Genomic DNA, 20,577 nt, shown 5'->3' with positions numbered 1-20,577 from the left:
CCCCCCTCCCCCCACCCTCCCCTCCCCCCTCCCCCCACCCTCCCCTCCCCCCTCCCCCCCCTCCCCCACCCTCCCCCTCCCCCCTCCCCTCCCCCCTCCCCTCCCCCTCCCCCCTCCCCCCCACCCTCCCCTCCCCCCTTCCCCCACCCTCCCCTCCCCCCTTCCCCCCCCCTCCCCCCCTTCCCCCACCCTCCCCCCTTCCCCCCCCTTCCCCACCCTTCCCCTCCCCCCTTCCCCCACCTTCCCCTCCCCCCTTCCCCCACCTTCCCCTCCCCCCTTCCCCCACCTTCCCCTCCCCCCCTTCCCCCACCCCTCCCCTCCCCCCCTTCCCCCACCTTCCTCCACCCTCCCCTCCCCCCTCCTTCCCTCCACCCTCCCCTCCCCCCTTCCCCCACCTTCCCCTCCCCCCCATCCCCCACCCTCCCCTCCCCCCCATCCCCCTGCCCTCCCCCTCCCCCCCTTCCCTTGCCCTTCCTTCCCCCCTTTCTCCCCCTCCCCCCTTCCCCTGCCCCCCTTCCCCCTTCCCCTGCCCCCCCTTCCCTGCCCCCTCCCCCTGCCCCTCCTTCCCCTGCCCCTCCTTCCCCTGCCCTTCCTTCCCCTGCCCCTCCTTCTCCCACCTCCCTTCCCCTACCCCCCCTTCCTCTACCCAATTTCCCTACCCCCCCTTCTTCCCACCTCCCCCCCTTTTTCGCACCTCCCCCCCTTTTTTCCACCTCCCCCCCCTTTTTCGCACCTCCCCCCCTTTTTTCCACCTCCCCCCCTTCTTCCCCACCTCCCCCCCTTCTTCCCACCTCCCCCCCTTCTTCCCACCTCCCCCCCCTTCTTCCCACCCTCCCCCCCTTCTTCCCACCTCCCCCCCTTCTTCCCACCTCCCCCCCCCTTCTTCCCACCTCCCCCCCCCTTCTTCCCCACCTCCCCCCCCTTCTTCCCACCTCCCCCCCCCCCCTTCTTCCCACCTCCCCCCCCCTTCTTCCCACCTCCCCCCCCTTCTTCCCACCTCCCCCCCCTTCTTCCCACCTCCTCCCCCCTTCTTCCCACCTCCCCCCCCCTTCTTCCCACCTCCCCCCCCCTTCTTCCCACCTCCCCCCCCCCTTCTTCCCACCTCCCCCCCCCCCCTTCTTCCCACCTCCCCCCCCCCTTCTCTTCAAGTGAGGAAGAATCCCGCATTACCAAGTGAGGAAGAATCCCGCATTATCAAGTGAAGAAGAATCCGGCACCGGCCGCGGAACTCAGTGGAGAGCGCCTTTTTTCACCATGAGTTTAAAATACATAGAGGTGGAAAACTTCAAGTCTTTCGCTGGAAAAGTTATGATCGGACCCTTTAAAAGGTTCACTTCGATCGTGGGACCGAATGGCTCCGGTAAGTAGGTCCAATTTCGGAGGAAAAAGATCAAACTTGATTCGTGTCAGGATATCTGAGGTAATTAATTTATCGTCAAGAAAGGGAAAAGGATTTTTAAAATCAGACACGACGAGCCGACTGGTGTATAAATATTAGATAAATATTGTATAAATATTATATACAAGGTTAAACTTGGTTTTTCTTTCATCGATACAACTGTGGAAAATTTTAGTTTGTAGTTCAGTTATTTCTTATTTCTTTGTTTCGCCTAGTTCTGTAAAATGGCGGATTAATCGGAAGGTTTAAATTTGTACTGTATTTACATATTAGAGGCTTTTGAGTGTTCGATCCACTGAATTGAAAATGTATAGAACGCTCATACTCCGTGAAAAGTGAAGCCGCCGTGTCGCCATCTTGGTTAGCACGACTCGACCCGTCGACCAAAAAGAAAAAACGCAATCGCTTTTCGCTCTGAATTACGTGCAAACGCATGACGGAAATCACCATCGCCCAGCATCGAGTGCCAACCAAGATGGCGCCCCGGTAGCGACATCTCCACCTGACCTATGTTGAGTGAATGGCAATGGTCACATCACGTGATCGCTCTGAGCGAATCAGTCTAGCGGCGGGGATGGAACATTGGAACATCACGTGATCGCTCTGAGCGAATCAGCGAGCTGCTCGCACTGGCTGAGATTAGCGGGTACTTCGCTGAAATGCGCTGAGGTAAATATGAATAAAAAATATGGATCTCATCAAATATTGTTTCGGCCATGTTCGTCCCAGGCTCAATGGCCATGTCTATGCCAAATATCAAGCACGTGAGCCTCTCCGTTTCGGAGTCTATCGGTAACATTACACACACACGCACACACACACACACAAACTGTGTTTTATATATAGAGATTAAGTTCCTGTATTTTCATATTTGATTGTAATATGGATTATAAAGTTACTGTATTTACATATTTGATCATAATATGGATTGTAAAGTTATTGTATTTACATATTTGATTGTAATATGGATTATTAAGTTGCAGTATTTACATATTTGATTGTAATATGGATTATTAAGTTTCTGTATTTACATAGTTGATTGTAATATGGATTATTAAGTTGCTGTATTTACATAGTTGATTGTAATATGGATTATTAAGTTGCTGTATTTTTATATTTGATTGTAATATGGATTTTTTAGTTACTGTATTTTCATATTTGATTGTAATATGGATTATAAAGTTACTGTATTTACATATTGGATTGTAATATGGATTATAAAGTTGCTGTATTTACATATTGGATTGTAATATGGATTATTAAGTTACTGTATTTTCCTATTTGATTGTAATGTGGATTATAAAGTTACTGTATTTACACTCTTGGGTCTTACGTGCCCTGATGCCTCCTGGTGGTTCAGCAGAAACGACAATAACTTGTAGTTATCACATGATCATGCCGATTATTTAATAAAGACCTGTCTCTGTCTGCTCAGGTAAATCGAACCTCATGGATGCGATCAGTTTTGTGTTGGCGGATCGGATCAGACATTTACGGGTGAAGAACATTCAGGAACTGATCCATGGAGCGCCCATGGGGATACCGCTGGCCAAAAAGGCCCACGTCCGCCTTGTCTACGTGCAAGAGGATGGCACGGACATTCACTTTTGCCGTGCTGTCATCGGTCTGTCTTCAATATAAAATCTCATAATACCACAACCCACTTGTATTAATACCACAACCACTTGAACTAATACCACTATCACTTGTTTTAATACCACTATTACTTGTATTAATAGCACTATTACTTGTATTAATAGCACTATTACTTGTATTAATACCACAACCACTTGTATTAATACCACAACCACTTGTATTAATACCACTATCACTTGTATTAATACCACTATCACTTCTATTAATACCACGATTACTTGTATTAATTCCACTATCACTTGTATTAATACCACTATCACTTGTATTAATAGCACTATTACTTGTATTAATACAACTATCACTTGTATTAATACCACGACCACTTGTATTAATACCACAATCACTTGTATTAATACCACTACCACTTGTATTAATACCACTACCACTTGTATTAATACCACAATCACTTGTATTAATACCACTATCACTTGTATTAATACCACTATCACTTCTATTAATACCACGATTACTTGTATTAATTCCACTATCACTTGTATTAATACCACTATCACTTGTATTAATAGCACTATTACTTGTATTAATACAACTATCACTTGTATTAATACCACGACCACTTGTATTAATTCCACAATCACTTGTATTAATACCACTACCACTTGTATTAATACCACTATTACTTGTATTAATACCACTACCACTTGTATTAATACCACAAGCACTTGTATTAATACCACTATTACTTGTATTAGTAGCACTATTTTGTATACTGAATCGAGGCTTGTGAAAGAGCTGACAACCGCGAGGGAAAGACAGCACAGGGGGACCACGACGGAAAGACAGTACAGGGGGACCGCGAGGGAAAGACAGCACAGGGGGACCATGACGGAAAGACAGTACAGGGGGACCACGAGGGAAAGACAGCACAGGGGGACCGCGAGGGAAAGACAGTACAGGAGGACCGCGAGGGAAAGACAGCACAGGGGGACCACGAGGGAAAGACAGTACAGGGGGACCACGAGGGAAAGACAGCACAGGGGGACCGCGAGGGAAAGACAGTACAGGAGGACCGCGAGGGAAAGACAGCACAGGGGGACCACGAGGGAAAGACAGTACAGGGGGACCACGAGGGATAGACAGCACAGGGGGACCACGAGGGAAAGACAGCACAGGGGGACCGTGAGGGAAAGACAGTACAGGGGTCCACGAGGGAAAGACAGTACAGGGGGACCGTGAGGGAAAGACAGTACAGGGGGACCGTGAGGGAAAGACAGTACAGGGGGACCGTGAGGGAAAGACAGTACAGGGGGACCGCGAGGGAAAGACAGTACAGGGGGACCGCGAGGGAAAGACAGCACAGGGGGACCGCGAGGGAAAGACAGCACAGGGGGACCACGAGGGAAAGACAGTACAGGGGGACCACGAGGGAAAGACAGTACAGGGGGACCACGAGGGAAAGACAGTACAAGGGGACCGCGAGGGAAAGACAGTACAGGGGGACCGCGAGGGAAAGACAGTACAGGGGGACCGCGAGGGAAAGACAGTACAGGGGGACCGTGAGGGAAAGACAGCACAGGGGGACCACGAGGGAAAGACAGTACAGGGGGACCGCGAGGGAAAGACAGTACAGGGGGACCGCGAGGGAAAGACAGTACAGGGGGACCGCGAGGGAAAGACAGTACAGGGGGACCGCGAGGGAAAGACAGCACAGGGGGACCACGAGGGAAAGACAGCACAGGGGGACCGCGAGGGAAAGACAGCACAGGGGGACCACGAGGGAAAGACATTACAGGGGGACCGCGAGGGAAAGACAGTACAGGGGGACCGTGAGGGAAAGACAGCACAGGGGTACCATGAGGGAAAGACAGTACAGGGGGACCGCGAGGGAAAGGCAGTACAGGGGGACCGCAAGGGAAAGACAGCACAGGGGGACCACGTGGGAAAGACAGCACAGGATTGTATTAATACTTGATATTACTTGTATTAATACAACTATCACTTGTATTAATACCACAACCACTTGTATTAATACCACAATCACTTGTATTAATACCACTACCACTTGTATTAATACCACTATTACTTGTATTAATAGCACTATCACTTGTATTAATACCACTATCACTTGTATTAATACCACTATCACTTGTATTAATACCACTATCACTTGTATTAATACCACTATCACTTCTATTAATACCACTGTCACTTGTATTAATACCACTATTACTTGTATTAATACCACTATCACTTGTATTAATACCACTATCACTTGTATTAATACCACTATCACTTGTATTAATACCACTATCACTTGTATTAATACCACTATCACTTGTATTAATACCACTATTACTTGTTTAATACCACTATTACTTGTATTAATACCACTATCACTTGTATTAATACCACTATCACTTGTATTAATACCACTATCACTTGTATTAATACCACTATTACTTGTATTAATACCACTATCACTTGTATTAATACCACTATTACTTGTATTAATACCACTGTTACTTGTATTAATACCACTGTTACTTGTATTAATACCACTATCACTTGTATTAATACTGCTATCACTTGTATTAATACTACTATTACTTGTATTAATACCACTATCACTTGTATTAATACCACTATTACTTGTATTAATACCACTGTCACTTGTATTAATACTACTATTACTTGTATTAATACCACTATTACTTGTATTAATACCACTATTACTTGTATTAATACCACTATCACTTGTATTAATACTATTATCACTTGTATTAATACTACTATTACTTGTATTAATACCACTATCACTTGTATTAATACTACTATCACTTGTATTAATACCACTGTCACTTGTATTAATACCACTATTACTTGTATTAATACCACTATTACTTGTATTAATACCACTATTACTTGTATTAATACCACTATCACTTGTATTAATGCTATTATCACTTGTATTAATGCTACTATTACTTGTATTAATACCACTATCACTTGTATTAATACCACTATCACTTGTATTCATACTACTATCACTTGTATTAATACCACTATCACTTGTATTAATACCACTGTCACTTGTATTAATACCACTATTACTTGTATTAATACCACTTTTACTTGTATTAATACCACTATCACTTGTATTAATACTACTTTCACTTGTATTAATACCACTATCACTTGTATGAATACCACTATTACTTGTATTAATACCACTATTACTTGTATTAATACCACTATTACTTGTATGAATACCACTATCACTTGTATGTTTACCACTATTACTTGTATTAATACCACTATTACTTGTATTAATACCACTATTACTTGTATGAATACCACTATCACTTGTATGAATACCACTATTACTTGTATTAATACCACTATTACTTGTATGAATACCACTATTACTTGTATGAATACCACTATCACTTGTATGAATTCCACTATCACTTGTATGAATACCACTATCACTTGTATGAATTCCACTATCACTTGTATGAAATCCACTATCACTTGTATGAATTCCACTATCACTTGTATTAATACCACTATCACTTGTATGAATTCCACTATCACTTGTATTAATACCACTATCACTTGTATTAATACCACTATCACTTGTATTAATACCACTATCACTTGTATTAATACCACTATCACTTGTATTAATACCACTATTACTTGTATTAATACCACTATCACTTGTATTAATACCACTATCACTTGTATTAATACCACTATTACTTGTATTAATACCACTATCACTTGTATTAATACCACTCTCACTTGTATTAATACCACTATCACTTGTATTAATACCACTATCACTTGTATTAATACCACTATCACTTGTATTAATACCACTATCACTTGTATTAATACCACTATCACTTGTATTAATACCACTATCACTTGTATTAATACCACTATCACTTTTATTAATACTAAAGTTACTAAACCGACCTGTTTGGTGGGGTGGTGTTGGGAAGACATCAGTTCGGGGGGTTGTGGGCAGTAGTAGGTGTAGTTGTTTTCCAAAGTTCAGAGGTGTTGGCTTGCAAACGTTTTAGGATTATATTTGATTTTAATATAAAATACCCACCTACTTATTTAACAAATTACCCATTTCCTGTTACTCATCAGTGGTGCACACTTGCTCCAAATGGAACTCATGAGGTTTGACTTCTGAACCTCATTACTTCTGCCACCGAAGGTGGTTGGAGGTTGTTTTTACCCCTGTCTGGCTGTTTGTGAACAGGATATCTCAAAAGGTTGTGGACGGATTCGGACTTAACTCGCTGGACAGGTTGGGTGTATGATCAGGACGAATCGATTCAATTTTGGGGAATATCCGGATCCAGGTATCAGCAGGATAATAAAAAAATCCCTTTTTAAGGCCATTTTCGCTGCTAGAGCGGGTTTAGCCTTGTGGGCCCCATGACGATCATCATGGTTCCCTTTTTGAGGCAATTTTTTTTATTTTTTTTCCTATGGCCAGATGCCCTCCCTGACGCCAACCCTTTAGTCGGCCTCTTACGACGTGCAGGGATACATACGGTGCACCTATTCTAAACTGGGGCACACACCGGGATCATTCTTCCCTGCAAGCTGGTACTCCACTTGCCGACCTCGGAAGGATGACAGGCTGAGTCAACCCCCCTGGCGTTAATTCAGCGATCGACCGGGATTCGAACTCAGGATCCTGGGATCCCAAGCCGGCACCCTAACCGCTAAGCCAACACCAGGCTAGATATCAGCTCTATCTTGTGCTATTCTCGTTAAACCTGCTATCAGATACAGTACTGGCAGGGACTTTGCACCATGGATCACCCTGTCCATTTTTTCTTGTGCTGTACAAGGCTGCAGGGCAGCATCGGTGATCGAGGGTATGGCTCTTGCGCTGATGCAGTACCTCCTGTAGGTTAGGGCAGGAATTAATAATTTGTTTGTGGTGCAGGCGATGGTTTGCCTACCTTTGGCGAAGGACACCGTTGGATCTTTAATGTCTACCGACGAAGGATTGCAGGTGGGACGTCCAGTTTAATGTCCATCCATGGGACGGCACACACAGATGAAACGCCCTGCCCGTGAAACACCGGGATGACGATGGATAGTGCATTATGATATGTCATGACGCTCGATTTTTGTGCCAAAAGTGATTTTTTTGCAGTTTTGTCAACTTTGGGGGGTAAATTAACAGAAAAATTAGGGGTTGAATTTGTTCTTTAACTTTTGGGGTATTGGGGGCCTTTTAGGGGGGGGGGGGGGCAAAAATTGCAAAATCTATATCTCGGCTCCTAGACATGCTAGCTTCATGATCTTGGTGTCTAGGATAGGGTTTCTGGGGGCGCCGAGTTCAATTATGATGTGTACAAGATGATCTGAGGTCAAGGTCATAGGCTCAAGGTCACCACAGGGTCATAAATGACCCCAAAATGTAAAATCAGCCAAAATAACTGAACTATGTCATATAGTACCACTTCATGTGGGTTTTGTTGGGTGAGAAATTCAGTGGTGACATCTTTTTTTACATTCGAGGTCACGATCAGGTTATAAACTAGGTCATGGTCAATGTCATTTGGGTGGGTGAAAATGTGGAGAAAACAAAAAAATGTCACATCTCATGATATACCGTGCAACTACAAAACATTAGTTTTGACGCATAATGCTGAGCAAGTACATATTATAATGCACCACATTCTTCATCTCATGACTGATCTATTTACACTTTGTTGACTTACACTACGTCCAGTGTAATATAAGGTCTAATCACACCAATATATAGGCCCTACTACACCAGTTTTACACCGCGTATGCATTAACTAAACAAATATCATCAATGTACCCATAATCAGCTATCAATTACAAAAATGGTACTTACAATTCCGATCCTTATACTTCTTCGTCCTCAATATCGAATTTCTCATGCCTGACGTTTTGACATTCTTGGTCATGGCACTTCCAAAGCGGCATGCAGGGGAGGTTGTTCTTCGCACAAGAACAGTTGCGTGCGCAGACAGATGATTTACAGCCACATTTGATCAGTTCGAGAACCGCTTGTGGAGCAGGTAGTTCAGGACACCGTAGAGGGAAGATTGCACCATCTTTGATGACCCAACCGCAGTCTTCCAAACTCGGAAGTTGGGGATGTGTAGTGACATAGGCTCTGTTCACCATGCATACAAAGTTTGTCCGTTGAATATGAGGCAGCAATGTAGCTCGGGTGGGGGGCAGCATCTCAGACTCCATGTTTTTCGACCTGAAGAGCTCCCAGCGAAGTTGGGGGAGTGTTTGTGGGCCATTGGCAGAGTAGACGCGGTACACAAAGTGTTCGAGAGGCTGCATCTCCTCGGGGAGTTTTCCGTCTATTAGTTCCGTCGATGCGAGAGGGCCATCTCCCAATCTCTGGAAGGCATCAATGATGGGATCATTGGGACCCAATTTGAAGTACATACTCTGTGATCCACCTCTTCTTTGTCACACCCACGAACTTACCACCCCAGTCAGCGCCAGTGAAGTTGTGTATCCCAATGAGACCTTGACATTTCTTACGGCTGATGTTCCTCACTCTCTCCACCACATCGATCTTTCTGAACTTGTTGCCATTTCCTGTGTGAAATTCCAATGTGGTCAAAGTTCCCAAACGTCCATGCGCTGTGAGGTCAATGAGGAGGACCAACACATCAGTGTCCGGAGATGCAACAACAATATGTCTGAATTCACAATCCTTGATGCAGTGAAGAACATGAAGGGGGATCTGTGAGTCAGCCTCCTCGTGCCCATGGTAAAGAAGTCCTCTTCAAGCCTGTGGGGTGCATTGATTTTGATATTGGTGTCATATGAGACGATAAGTCGCAGATCCTGTCCCTCAAACTCCCGTAGAAGTCCCTGGGCAAGAATCCTTGCAAGCTGACCTTTGGTCTTGGAGGAGGACAAGAGCTCCCGCAGAGGAACAGTCGTGATGCTCATGAATTGCCAGGGGAAGGCCAATTGAGAGCGGGGTTTCCACTGTTTTTTTGAACCCATGAGAAGTCTTCAACTTGACTTGTCTGACTTCTTGAGCTCTGCACTATCAGCTGGCACACAACAGACACATTCTTCTTCACTTCTGCTTCACGCTGTCGTGAGATTATTCTAGCTTCAGAGCCATACATGATATGCATTATTAAAAACTCTAGCATAGGGGGATTTCAAAGTTATTGAAGTCGCCTGTGAATTTCCAGTCTCTTGCGTGGAGAACCTCCTTCCTCAGGGCACGAGATAGAACAATGAGAACCCATGCATCTGTGTCTGCAGTTGCAAACTCAACGGCTTGCCCCACTGACTTCTTCCTCATAACTCTGTGGCTGTGAGTAGGATTGGGAGGCTCAACAAATTCAACCTCTGGCACATGCTGTTCAATCAATTCCTTCAGGTGCTTCTTGTGATTGTCGCTTCTCTCCTCATGAATTTTCTTCTCCTTCAACAGGTTGATGTAAAAGTTGTTTAACTGATTCATGCTAAGGACACAGTCATCTATACTTAGGGAGTCTCTCACATACACAACAAACTCAGCATCACACACATTTCTCACATGTCTATATGCATTGCTATCTCCCCGTTCCTTGCCATGTCTGTCTGCAGCCCTGATACAGTCTCGATGGTAGTACTTTTCTAATGCTGATGCATCTCCAGAGTCCGACAGTTCAGCTAGACTCGATCTGACTAAGTCATCCTCGGTAGCCTCTTTGATTGCAAGAAGTCGTTGACCAATAGAATCCGATACTATTCTATGCAGCCCTTGTGATGATTTTGGACAAAATGAACATGTGGAGAACATACATTTCTTTTCCTTCGGAAGCACCTTACAACCTTTCTGTCTTCGAGGCCTAATTGCTGCGTCAGATTTCTCTGTCTTGGGTGGCCGTCCACGTTTTGGAGCCATTGGCACTACATCAGAGGTAGAGGATGCATGAGAATACGTTGGTCTTTGGGAACGAGCGCGTTTTCTACACATCTCCAAGTTGGCCTTATTTGCAAGAGGTTTGCGACACTTGCTGTGATAAGAGACATTACGTAAATCTGACTCCGACAAGCTACTTAAATGATCTGCCAGCGATTTGAGGTTCACATCACCGAGACTAGCCCGCTCTACAACCCTTTCTTTTAGATCTCGCACGAGTGATATATCATGTTTATTAACAAGTTTGTTATTCACAGAGTCTCCCTCTTTGCAAATGATGCAAATCCTTATTTCTTCAGATTTTCGTTCCGACATTGCAGAAGGCAGGTTGAAATGCTCAGAGAGAGCTTCACTTCATGGACAGGTTTGCAGCAATACAGCGACACACCTGGAAATAAAGAAGAAAAAGATAAGCAAAATATGGCTACATCAACGTTTTGGCATTTAGCCAGGATATAGTGCATTATGATATGTAAGAAAAAGGCCTGTTGGATGATTTTTTTCCCCAAACTGATTTTTGCGGTTTTAGCAGACTTATGGGGTGAACAAACCGAAAAAGTAGGGGTTGACCGCGAATGTCGAAAAGGATGTCACGACTGAATTCCTCACCCAATAAAACCTATATAAAGTGGTACTATACGATAGAATTCAGTTATTTTGGCTAATTTTACCTTTTGGAGCCATTTATGACCCTGTGGTGACCTTGAGCCTATGACCTTGACCTCAGATCACCTCATAAACAACATAATTGAACTCGGCGCACCCAGAAACCCTATCCGAGACACCAAGATCATGAAGCTAGCATGTCTGGGAGCCGAGATATAGATTGTGCAATTTCTGGGGGTCACCCCCCCTAAAAGCCCCCCCAAAATACCCGAAAAGTTCGTGAAAAAATTCAACCCCTAATTTTCCTTTTAATTTACCCCCTAAAGTTGACAAAACTGCAAAAAAATCACTTTTGGCACAAAAATCGAGCGCCAGCCCTTTTTCTTACATATCATAATGCACTAGGATGCACTACCACAAAATAGAAGAAAATCCTTGAGAGACTTCAGCCTGGTGTTGGCTTAGCGGTTAGGGTGCCGGCTTGGGATCCTTGGATCCTGGGTTTGAATCCCGGTCGATCGCTGAATTAACGCTAGGGGGGTTGACTCAGCCTGTCATCCTTCTGAGCTCGGCAAATGGAGTGCCGGTTCACAGCGATCGACTGACACTGTGCGTCGCAAGAGGCGACTAACAGGGTTGGCGGCAGGAAGGGCATCCGGCCATAAATCATCGCTTCAAAAAGGGGACCGCGGTGCCCTAAAAAGGCCAACCCCTGCTCTGCGGGGAAAAATGGCCTCTGAAGGTGGTTCCTTGAGAGACTTGAACCCGTGTGCTGCCTTCTGCTCTTTGGAGATGTACAGTACGTCCTGTTGCCTATTTTCTTATAGAAAAGCCCCGCTTCGTCAGCATTGAACACCTGTTCAGGGTCATGCCCTTTACCTGTTACGTTCACGTGATACTCGTGGCCGACCGATGCTACATTTATCCCGACGCGCTACTTGTCGAAAATCTCGATTTTTCTTTGTTGGTGTCACAACCGTACGGGATTTCTTCACTCCACCAACAGTTGGAGATGTTTGACATTTCAGGACCGTTTCTGCAGACTGAAAAACGCTATGGTATAAGATGGTGGGCGACGTCACTTCTGCTCATGATGTCGTCACAGCGCCACATTTAATCCTGCGTGTAATGCGTCACATTTATTCCTATGCTTATAAACAAATCCGTGTAATGAAAACCCGTGTTGGACGGGGGCTGACTTTAACTGGCTGTGTTCCTTTACGCAATTTCGTTGAAAATGACCGTCATATTTTTCACAACATTCACCCTTTTAGCTGATATCCTGATCAAATTCAAAATGCCCCATAAGATCCATACTTCCGGCCATCTTATGACCTATAACTTGTGGCCTATAACCACTCCAATGGCCCCACAAAGCTTCCTGAGTTGTGATTATAATCGTATTGTAATTTTGTACACCGCTCCTTTCCTGGCGATGACGAAGGGGGCCCGGCGATGACGAAGGGGGCCCGGCGATGACGAAGGGGGCCCGGCGATGACGAAGGGGGCCCGGCGATGACGAAGGGGGCCCGGCGATGACGAAGGGGGCCCGGCGATGACGAAGGGGGCCCGGCGATGACTAAGGGGGCCCGGCGATGACTAAGGGGGCCCGGCGATGACTAAGGGGGCCCGGCGATGACTAAGGGGGCCCTGCGATGACGTGCGCTGAAAGGGAGTACTCAGTTTTTACTCTGTTGTACACCGCACCTTTCCTATGCCATCTCCAGGCGCTGCATGAAGTAATTTCCGGGCACCGCAGGGGGCACGGCAATGACGCACGCTGAAAGGGAGTACTCAGTTTTCACTCTGGTTATTTGTTACTTGCCGGAAAAGATTCCGGCAAGTATGTTGATTGGTTGTTTTGTCTGTCTGTCTGTGCGCAGCACTACGTCTACACCGTTGCATGTAGAATCGCCAAACTTTACACATATTTGTGTTGCCCTGGAATAGACTGTGCCCAATTTTTAACTCTCTCGGCCCAAGGCCTCCATTATGATGTCATAATTTGATAATTCGACAAGTACAAAACTTCATCCAATCAAGATGCAAGTTCTTGAGCGACATGACGGCATAAACTGGTGGAGAAAAAAAAAATGATGACGTCATCGGTCACATGGTTCGGCCGCCATCTTGGAAAAACCGAAAAACTTTGCATCTCGATATCTCAAAGTTCTGAATAGAAAAAATTGAAACATGGCTCATTGTAAAGAACTCTCCATGGGGAATAAAATATGTTAATGATGATGTCATTGGTGCCTCCATTATGACGTCATAATTCGACAAGTACAAAACTTAATCCGATCAAGATGCAATTTCTTGAGCATAATCGAGGAATAAATTAGTTTAGAAAACAAATAATGATGACGTCATCAGTTACGTGGTTCAGCCGCCATATTTGTCCAAAATGGCCAATAGAAAAGTACATTTCGGCAAGTCCTCGGTCTCTGACAGATTTTTCATTTGTTTGTTTGTTGTACTCAGCTCCTTTCCTATGCCATCTCCAGGCATTGCAAAACGTCATTGCCGGGCACCGAAGGGGGCTCGGCAGTGACGCACGCTGAAAGGGAGTACTCAGTTTTCACTCTGGTTGTTTTCTTTCTTTCTTTCTTGTTTGTTGTACACCGCACCTTTCCTATGCCATCCCCAGGTGCTGCATAACGTCATTGCCGGGCACCGAAGGGGGCTCGGCAGTGACGCACGCTGAAAGGGAGTACTCAGTTTTCACTCTGGTTGTTTGTTTGTTTGTTTGTTTTCTTGGTTGTTTGTTTGTTTGTTCGGACGATATCTCAGCCATCCTTTGAGCTAGGAAGCTGAAATTTCGGCTCAATAGTGAGCAAGTCCTTTGTCAAAAACAGTATTTTTTGTTTTTGATTAATCAATTAATTGAGGAGTTATTTAATTATTAGCGATTAATTAAGTACTTATTTAATTCATCAAATGTCCTTTCTCTTCTGACCATTATCTCAGGCACCTTTTGAGTTAGGAAGCTGATATTTGGACATGCCAATGACCAGGTGATTTGGCGACAAATGCTATTTTTGATTTATTAATTAATCAATTAATCAATTAATCGATGAATTATTTAATTATTTGATTAATGACTTAAAAAATTTTTTTTTAAGTTACAGATTCTGATGAAATGGTGGTGGCTTCTGTGTTCTATGACCGAATTGATTAATAATTCAATTTTTTATTGATTATTATTTAGTTATTTTCATTATTAATCATTTCTTTATTTTCTTTCTCATTTGGCCAATATCTCAGGCACCTTTTGAGCTATGAAGCTAATATTTGGACAAGACAGTGACCAAGTGATGTGGCTATCAAGGATATTTTTGATTTATTGATTAATCATTTAATCGATTAATTATTTATTGATTAATCAATTAATTATAAAAAATTTTATTAATGACTTATTTAATTACATTTCTAAAAGATACATCTTCGGATGAAGCACTTGTGGTTTCGTGATGCTATTAGCCAATTGATTAAGAAAATATTTTGTGATAATCTTTTATTGATTTCTATAAAACTATAAGAGTCTATAAAACAGACTTTTAGTTTATCAACTAAAAAGGGTTGGTGGCAGGAAGGGCATCCGGCCATAAATCATCGCTTCAAAAAGGGGACCGCGGTGCCCGAAAAAGGCCAACCCCTGCTCTGCGGGGAAAAATGGCCTCTGAAGGTGGTTCCTTGAGAGACTTGAACCCGTGTGCTGCCTTCTGCTCTTTGGAGATGTACAGTACGTCCTGTTGCCTATTTTCTTATAGAAAAGCCCCGCTTCGTCAGCATTGAACACCTGTTCAGGGTCATGCCCTTTACCTGTTACGTTCACGTGATACTCGTGGCCGACCGATGCTACATTTATCCCGACGCGCTACTTGTCGAAAATCTCGATTTTTCTTTGTTGGTGTCACAACCGTACGGGATTTCTTCACTCCACCAACAGTTGGAGATGTTTGACATTTCAGGACCGTTTCTGCAGACTGAAAAACGCTATGGTATAAGATGGTGGGCGACGTCACTTCTGCTCATGATGTCGTCACAGCGCCACATTTAATCCTGCGTGTAATGCGTCACATTTATTCCTATGCTTATAAACAAATCCGTGTAATGAAAACCCGCGTTGGACGGGGGCTGACTTTAACTGGCTGTGTTCCTTTACGCAATTTCGTTGAAAATGACCGTCATATTTTTCACAACATTCACCCTTTTAGCTGATATCCTGATCAAATTCAAAATGCCCCATAAGATCCATACTTCCGGCCATCTTATGACCTATAACTTGTGGCCTATAACCACTCCAATGGCCCCACAAAGCTTCCTGAGTTGTGATTATAATCGTATTGTAATTTTGTACACCGCTCCTTTCCTGGCGATGACGAAGGGGGCCCGGCGATGACTAAGGGGGCCCGGCGATGACTAAGGGGGCCCGGCGATGACTAAGGGGGCCCGGCGATGACTAAGGGGGCCCTGCGATGACGTGCGCTGAAAGGGAGTACTCAGTTTTTACTCTGTTGTACACCGCACCTTTCCTATGCCATCTCCAGGCGCTGCATGACATAATTTCCGGGCACCGCAGGGGGCACGGCAATGACGCACGCTGAAAGGGAGTACTCAGTTTTCACTCTGGTTATTTGTTACTTGCCGGAAAAGATTCCGGCAAGTATGTTGATTGGTTGTTTTGTCTGTCTGTCTGTCTGTCTGTCTGTCTGCGCAGCACTACGTCTACACCGTTGCACGTAGAATCGCCAAACTTTACACATATTTGTGTTGCCCTGGAATAGACTGTGCCCAATTTTTAACTCTCTCGGCCCAAGGCCTCCATTACGATGTCATAATTTGATAATTCGACAAGTACAAAACTTCATCCAATCAAGATGCAAGTTCTTGAGCGACATGACGGCATAAACTGGTGGAGAAAAAAAAAATGATGACGTCATCGGTCACATTGTTCGGCCGCCATCTTGGAAAAACCGAAAAACTTTGCATCTCGATATCTCAAAGTTCTGAATAGAAAAAATTGAAACATGGCTCATTGTAAAGAACTCTCCATGGGGAATAAAATATGTTAATGATGATGTCATTCATTGCCACCATTGCCACCATTGCCACCATTGCCACCATTGAGGACCAGTTCACTGGTAATTCCCTGTTTGTCGTTAAAGGCGGCAAAAAGGGTTGGCGTCAGGAAGGGCATCCGGCCGTAAAACATTGCTTCAAAAAGGGGACCGAAAAACAACAACAACCACGGTTCCCAAAAAAGGCCAACCCCCGCTTGCGGGGAAAAATGGCCTCTAAAGGTGGTTATTTTTTTTATATTTTAATGATGATGTCATTGGTGCCTCCATTATGACGTCATAATTCGACAAGTACAAAACTTCATCCGATCAAGATGCAATTTCTTGAGCATAATGTAGGAATAAATTAGTTTAGAAAACAAATAATGATGACGTCATCAGTTACGTGGTTCAGCCGCCATATTTGTCCAAAATGGCCAATAGAAAAGTACATTTCGGCAAGTCCTTGGTCTCTGACAGATTTTTCATTTGTTTGTTTGTTGTACTCAGCTCCTTTCCTATGCCATGTCCAGGCATTGCAAAACGTCATTGCCGGGCACCGAAGGGGGCTCGGCAGTGACGCACGCTGAAAGGGAGTACTCAGTTTTCACTCTGGTTGTTTTCTTTCTTTCTTTCTTTCTTGTTTGTTGTACACCGCACCTTTCCTATGCCATCCCCAGGCGCTGCATAACGTCATTGCCGGGCACCGAAGGGGGCTCGGCAGTGACGCACGCTGAAAGGGAGTACTCAGTTTTCACTCTGGTTGTTTGTTTGTTTGTTTTCTTGGTTGTTTGTTTGTTTGTTCGGGCGATATCTCAGCCATCCTTTGAGCTAGGAAGCTGAAATTTCGGCTCAATAGTGAGCAAGTCCTTTGTCAAAAACAGTATTTTTTGTTTTTGATTAATCAATTAATTGAGGAGTTATTTAATTATTAGCGATTAATTAAGTACTTATTTAATTCATCAAATGTCCTTTCTCTTCTGACCATTATCTCAGGCACCTTTTGAGTTAGGAAGCTGATATTTGGACATGCCAATGACCAGGTGATTTGGCTACAAATGCTATTTTTGATTTATTAATTAATCAATGAATCAATTAATCGATGAATTATTTAATTATTCGATTAATGACTAAAAAATTTTTTTTTTAAGTTACAGATTCTGATGAAATGGTGGTGGCTTATGTGTTCTATGACCGAATTGATTAATAATTCAATTTTTTATTGATTATTATTTAGTTATTTTCATTATTAATCATTTCTTTATTTTCTTTCTCATTTGGCCAATATCTCAGGCACCTTTTGAGCTATGAAGCTAATATTTGGACAAGACAGTGACCAAGTGATGTGGCTATCAAGGATATTTTTGATTTATTGATTAATCATTTAATCGATTAATTATTTATTGATTAATCAATTAATTATAAAAATTTTTATTAATGACTTATTTAATTACATTTCTAAAAGATACATCTTCGGATGAAGCACTGGTGGTTTCGTGATGCTATTAGCCAATTGATTAAGAAAATATTTTGTGATAATCTTTTATTGATTTTAATTATGCAATTAATCAATCAATTATTGGACACCTCTCCCTCCCAATGCAATCTCTATGAGCTGCACCGCCCGGCAATGCCGCGCTGTAGGATATTTAATTATTTGGCATGGGGGCGGTGTGCTTTGAATGTATCTGTACTTGTTTGTTTTCGTTTGTTTTATTGTTTGTTTGTTTTTCCGGGCGATATCTCAGCCATCCTTTGAGCTCGGAAGCTGAAATTTTGGCACAAGAGTGAGCAAGTCCTTTGTCAAAAACAGTATTTTTTGTTATTTGATTAATCAATTAATTGATGAGTTATTTAATTATTAGCGATTAATTAAGTACTTATTTAATTAATAAAATTTCCTTTCTCTTCTGACCATTAACTCAGGCACCTTTTGAGTTAGGAAGCTGATATTTGGACATGCCAATGACCAGGTGATTTGGCTGCAAAGGCTATTTTTGATTTATTAATTTATCAAATAATCAATTAATCGATTAATTATTTAATTATTCAATTAATTAGTAATTCTTTTTTTCAGTTACAGATTCTGATGAAATGGTGGTGGTTTATGTGTTCTATGAGCTAATTGATTAATAATTTAAATTTTTTATGATTATTATTTATTTATTTTCATTATTAATCATTTATTTATTTTCTTTCTCATCTGGGCAATATCTCAGGCACCTTTTGAGCTAGGAAGCTAATATTTGGACATGACGGTGACCAAGTGATGTGGCTATAAAAGATATTTTTGATTTAATGATTCATCAATTTATCGATTATTTATTCATTAGCCAATTAATCAAATTTTTTTTCCCGATTAATGATTTATTTAATTAATTTTCAAAAAGTTACAGCTTTGGATGAAACACTGGTGGTTGAGGTATTAGCCAATTGATTAAGAAGTTATTTTACGATTACTATTTATTGATTTTAATTAAGCAATGAAATAATCAATTATTGTACACCTCTCCCTCCCAATACAGTCTCCATGTGCTCCCAATAAACCGAAGGCGCCCCAGCACTGCCACGCGCTGGAGGATGTTATTTAGTTATTTGGCATGGGGCCGGTGTACTTTGAATTTATCTCTACTTGTTTGTGTTTTGTGTCTATTGACACTTTCCAACGATACAGAATCATGAACTTGCATGAAATGTTTGCGTTATAACTTTTCTATCCACGTATTATGTAGGCTCGTCTTCTGAATACAGTGTTGATGGCGTGATAATGACGTCCCATGACTACATTACTCATCTGGCAAAGATTGGGGTCCTCACAAAGACCAGAAACTTTTTGGTTTATCAGGTAATGCATTAGAGCATAGTCTGTTATAAATGAATCATTGTGCTTGCTCCTTTAACCTGAATTGATCCAGAATAGCCATGCGTTGAGGAGCCGGAGCAGGATTCTTGTCTCGAAAGTGACTTTCACTGTTTCTTGGCGGGCAGGGAGCTGTGGAATCCATCGCGATGAAGAGTCCCGGAGAACTCACGCAGCTGTTCGAGGAGATCAGCAGATCCGGTGATGTAGCTGAGGACTACAAACTGCGTAAGCGCGAGATGATGCAGGCGGATACGGACACGCGACTTTACTATTACCGCAAGAATAACGCGAATGTGGAGAAGAAAAAAGCCAAACAGGAGCAGAGCGAGGTAGAGCACAAACTCGGGCAAAGATGTATGCAGCAATTCCACAACTCCGCAACAGCGCACAACAGCTATTCCACAAATTCCACAACTATTCCACAATTACCCAACTCCGCAACAGCGCACAACAGCTATTCCACAAATTCCACAACTATTCCACAACTTCCACAACTCATTTGAAGAGTTACACCTTTTCCTGCTATTCCACAAATCTGCTGTCGGTAGCGGTACTCAGTATGCGCGTGTCGTGACCTCTTGTCCTGCAGGCCAGACACTATTGTGCCCTATGTGATGATCTTCGTGTGGCAAAGGAGGAGTTGCACCTTTTCCTGCTATTCCACAACGAGCGTTTCATACTCGACCTGAATGGCAAACTCAAACTGGCCTCGGAAAACCACAGGGAGGTGCAGAATCGAGTCGAGAGCCTTGACGGTGACCTGCGAACGCACAAGAAAGAGTTGGGGAAGTTGAACCGCGAGCATCACCTGCTGGAAAAAAGAGTCAAGTGGGGACTTTATATAAATAATCGGTCTTCTGCATCCTTTACTCAAGACCACCAATGAAATACTAGGACTTCACAATCGTATCTAACATAGCTGTAGAGTTAAATGTTCAGCATTAAATTTTACGCTAATTCTCTTTTGCTGACGAACCCCAAAGGTAGATAGAAACAGGTGTCCATGACTGATGCTTGAAATGCGACCTTACACACACTTAACATTTTATTTTATTTATCCCGATTGTCTTAAGGC

At 43.2% G+C, this 20,577-nt stretch overlaps 1 protein-coding gene across 1 annotated transcript in view; it reads left to right on the top strand.

Annotated features, from left to right (window-relative positions):
* The first annotated feature begins 1,196 nt into the window (after positions 1–1,196).
* The window catches only part of LOC137417556 (structural maintenance of chromosomes protein 1A-like), a 143,221-nt gene continuing 123,840 nt past the window's right edge, over positions 1,197–20,577 (top strand). The window contains exons 1-5 of the mRNA XM_068103484.2: positions 1,197–1,360; positions 2,835–3,023; positions 19,372–19,484; positions 19,628–19,831; positions 20,092–20,330. Coding sequence (XP_067959585.2) covers positions 1,255–1,360; positions 2,835–3,023; positions 19,372–19,484; positions 19,628–19,831; positions 20,092–20,330 — 851 coding nt within the window. The 5' untranslated portion in view covers positions 1,197–1,254. The remainder of the gene's footprint in view (positions 1,361–2,834; positions 3,024–19,371; positions 19,485–19,627; positions 19,832–20,091; positions 20,331–20,577) is intronic.

This window comes from Myxine glutinosa, chromosome 1, assembly GCF_964187855.1.
Source record: "Myxine glutinosa chromosome 1, kmMyxGlut1.1, whole genome shotgun sequence".
NCBI lineage: Eukaryota > Metazoa > Chordata > Myxini > Myxiniformes > Myxinidae > Myxine > Myxine glutinosa.
The sequence above is the reverse complement of the archived record's forward strand: the minus strand, read 5'-3'. Positions and strand labels throughout refer to the sequence as shown.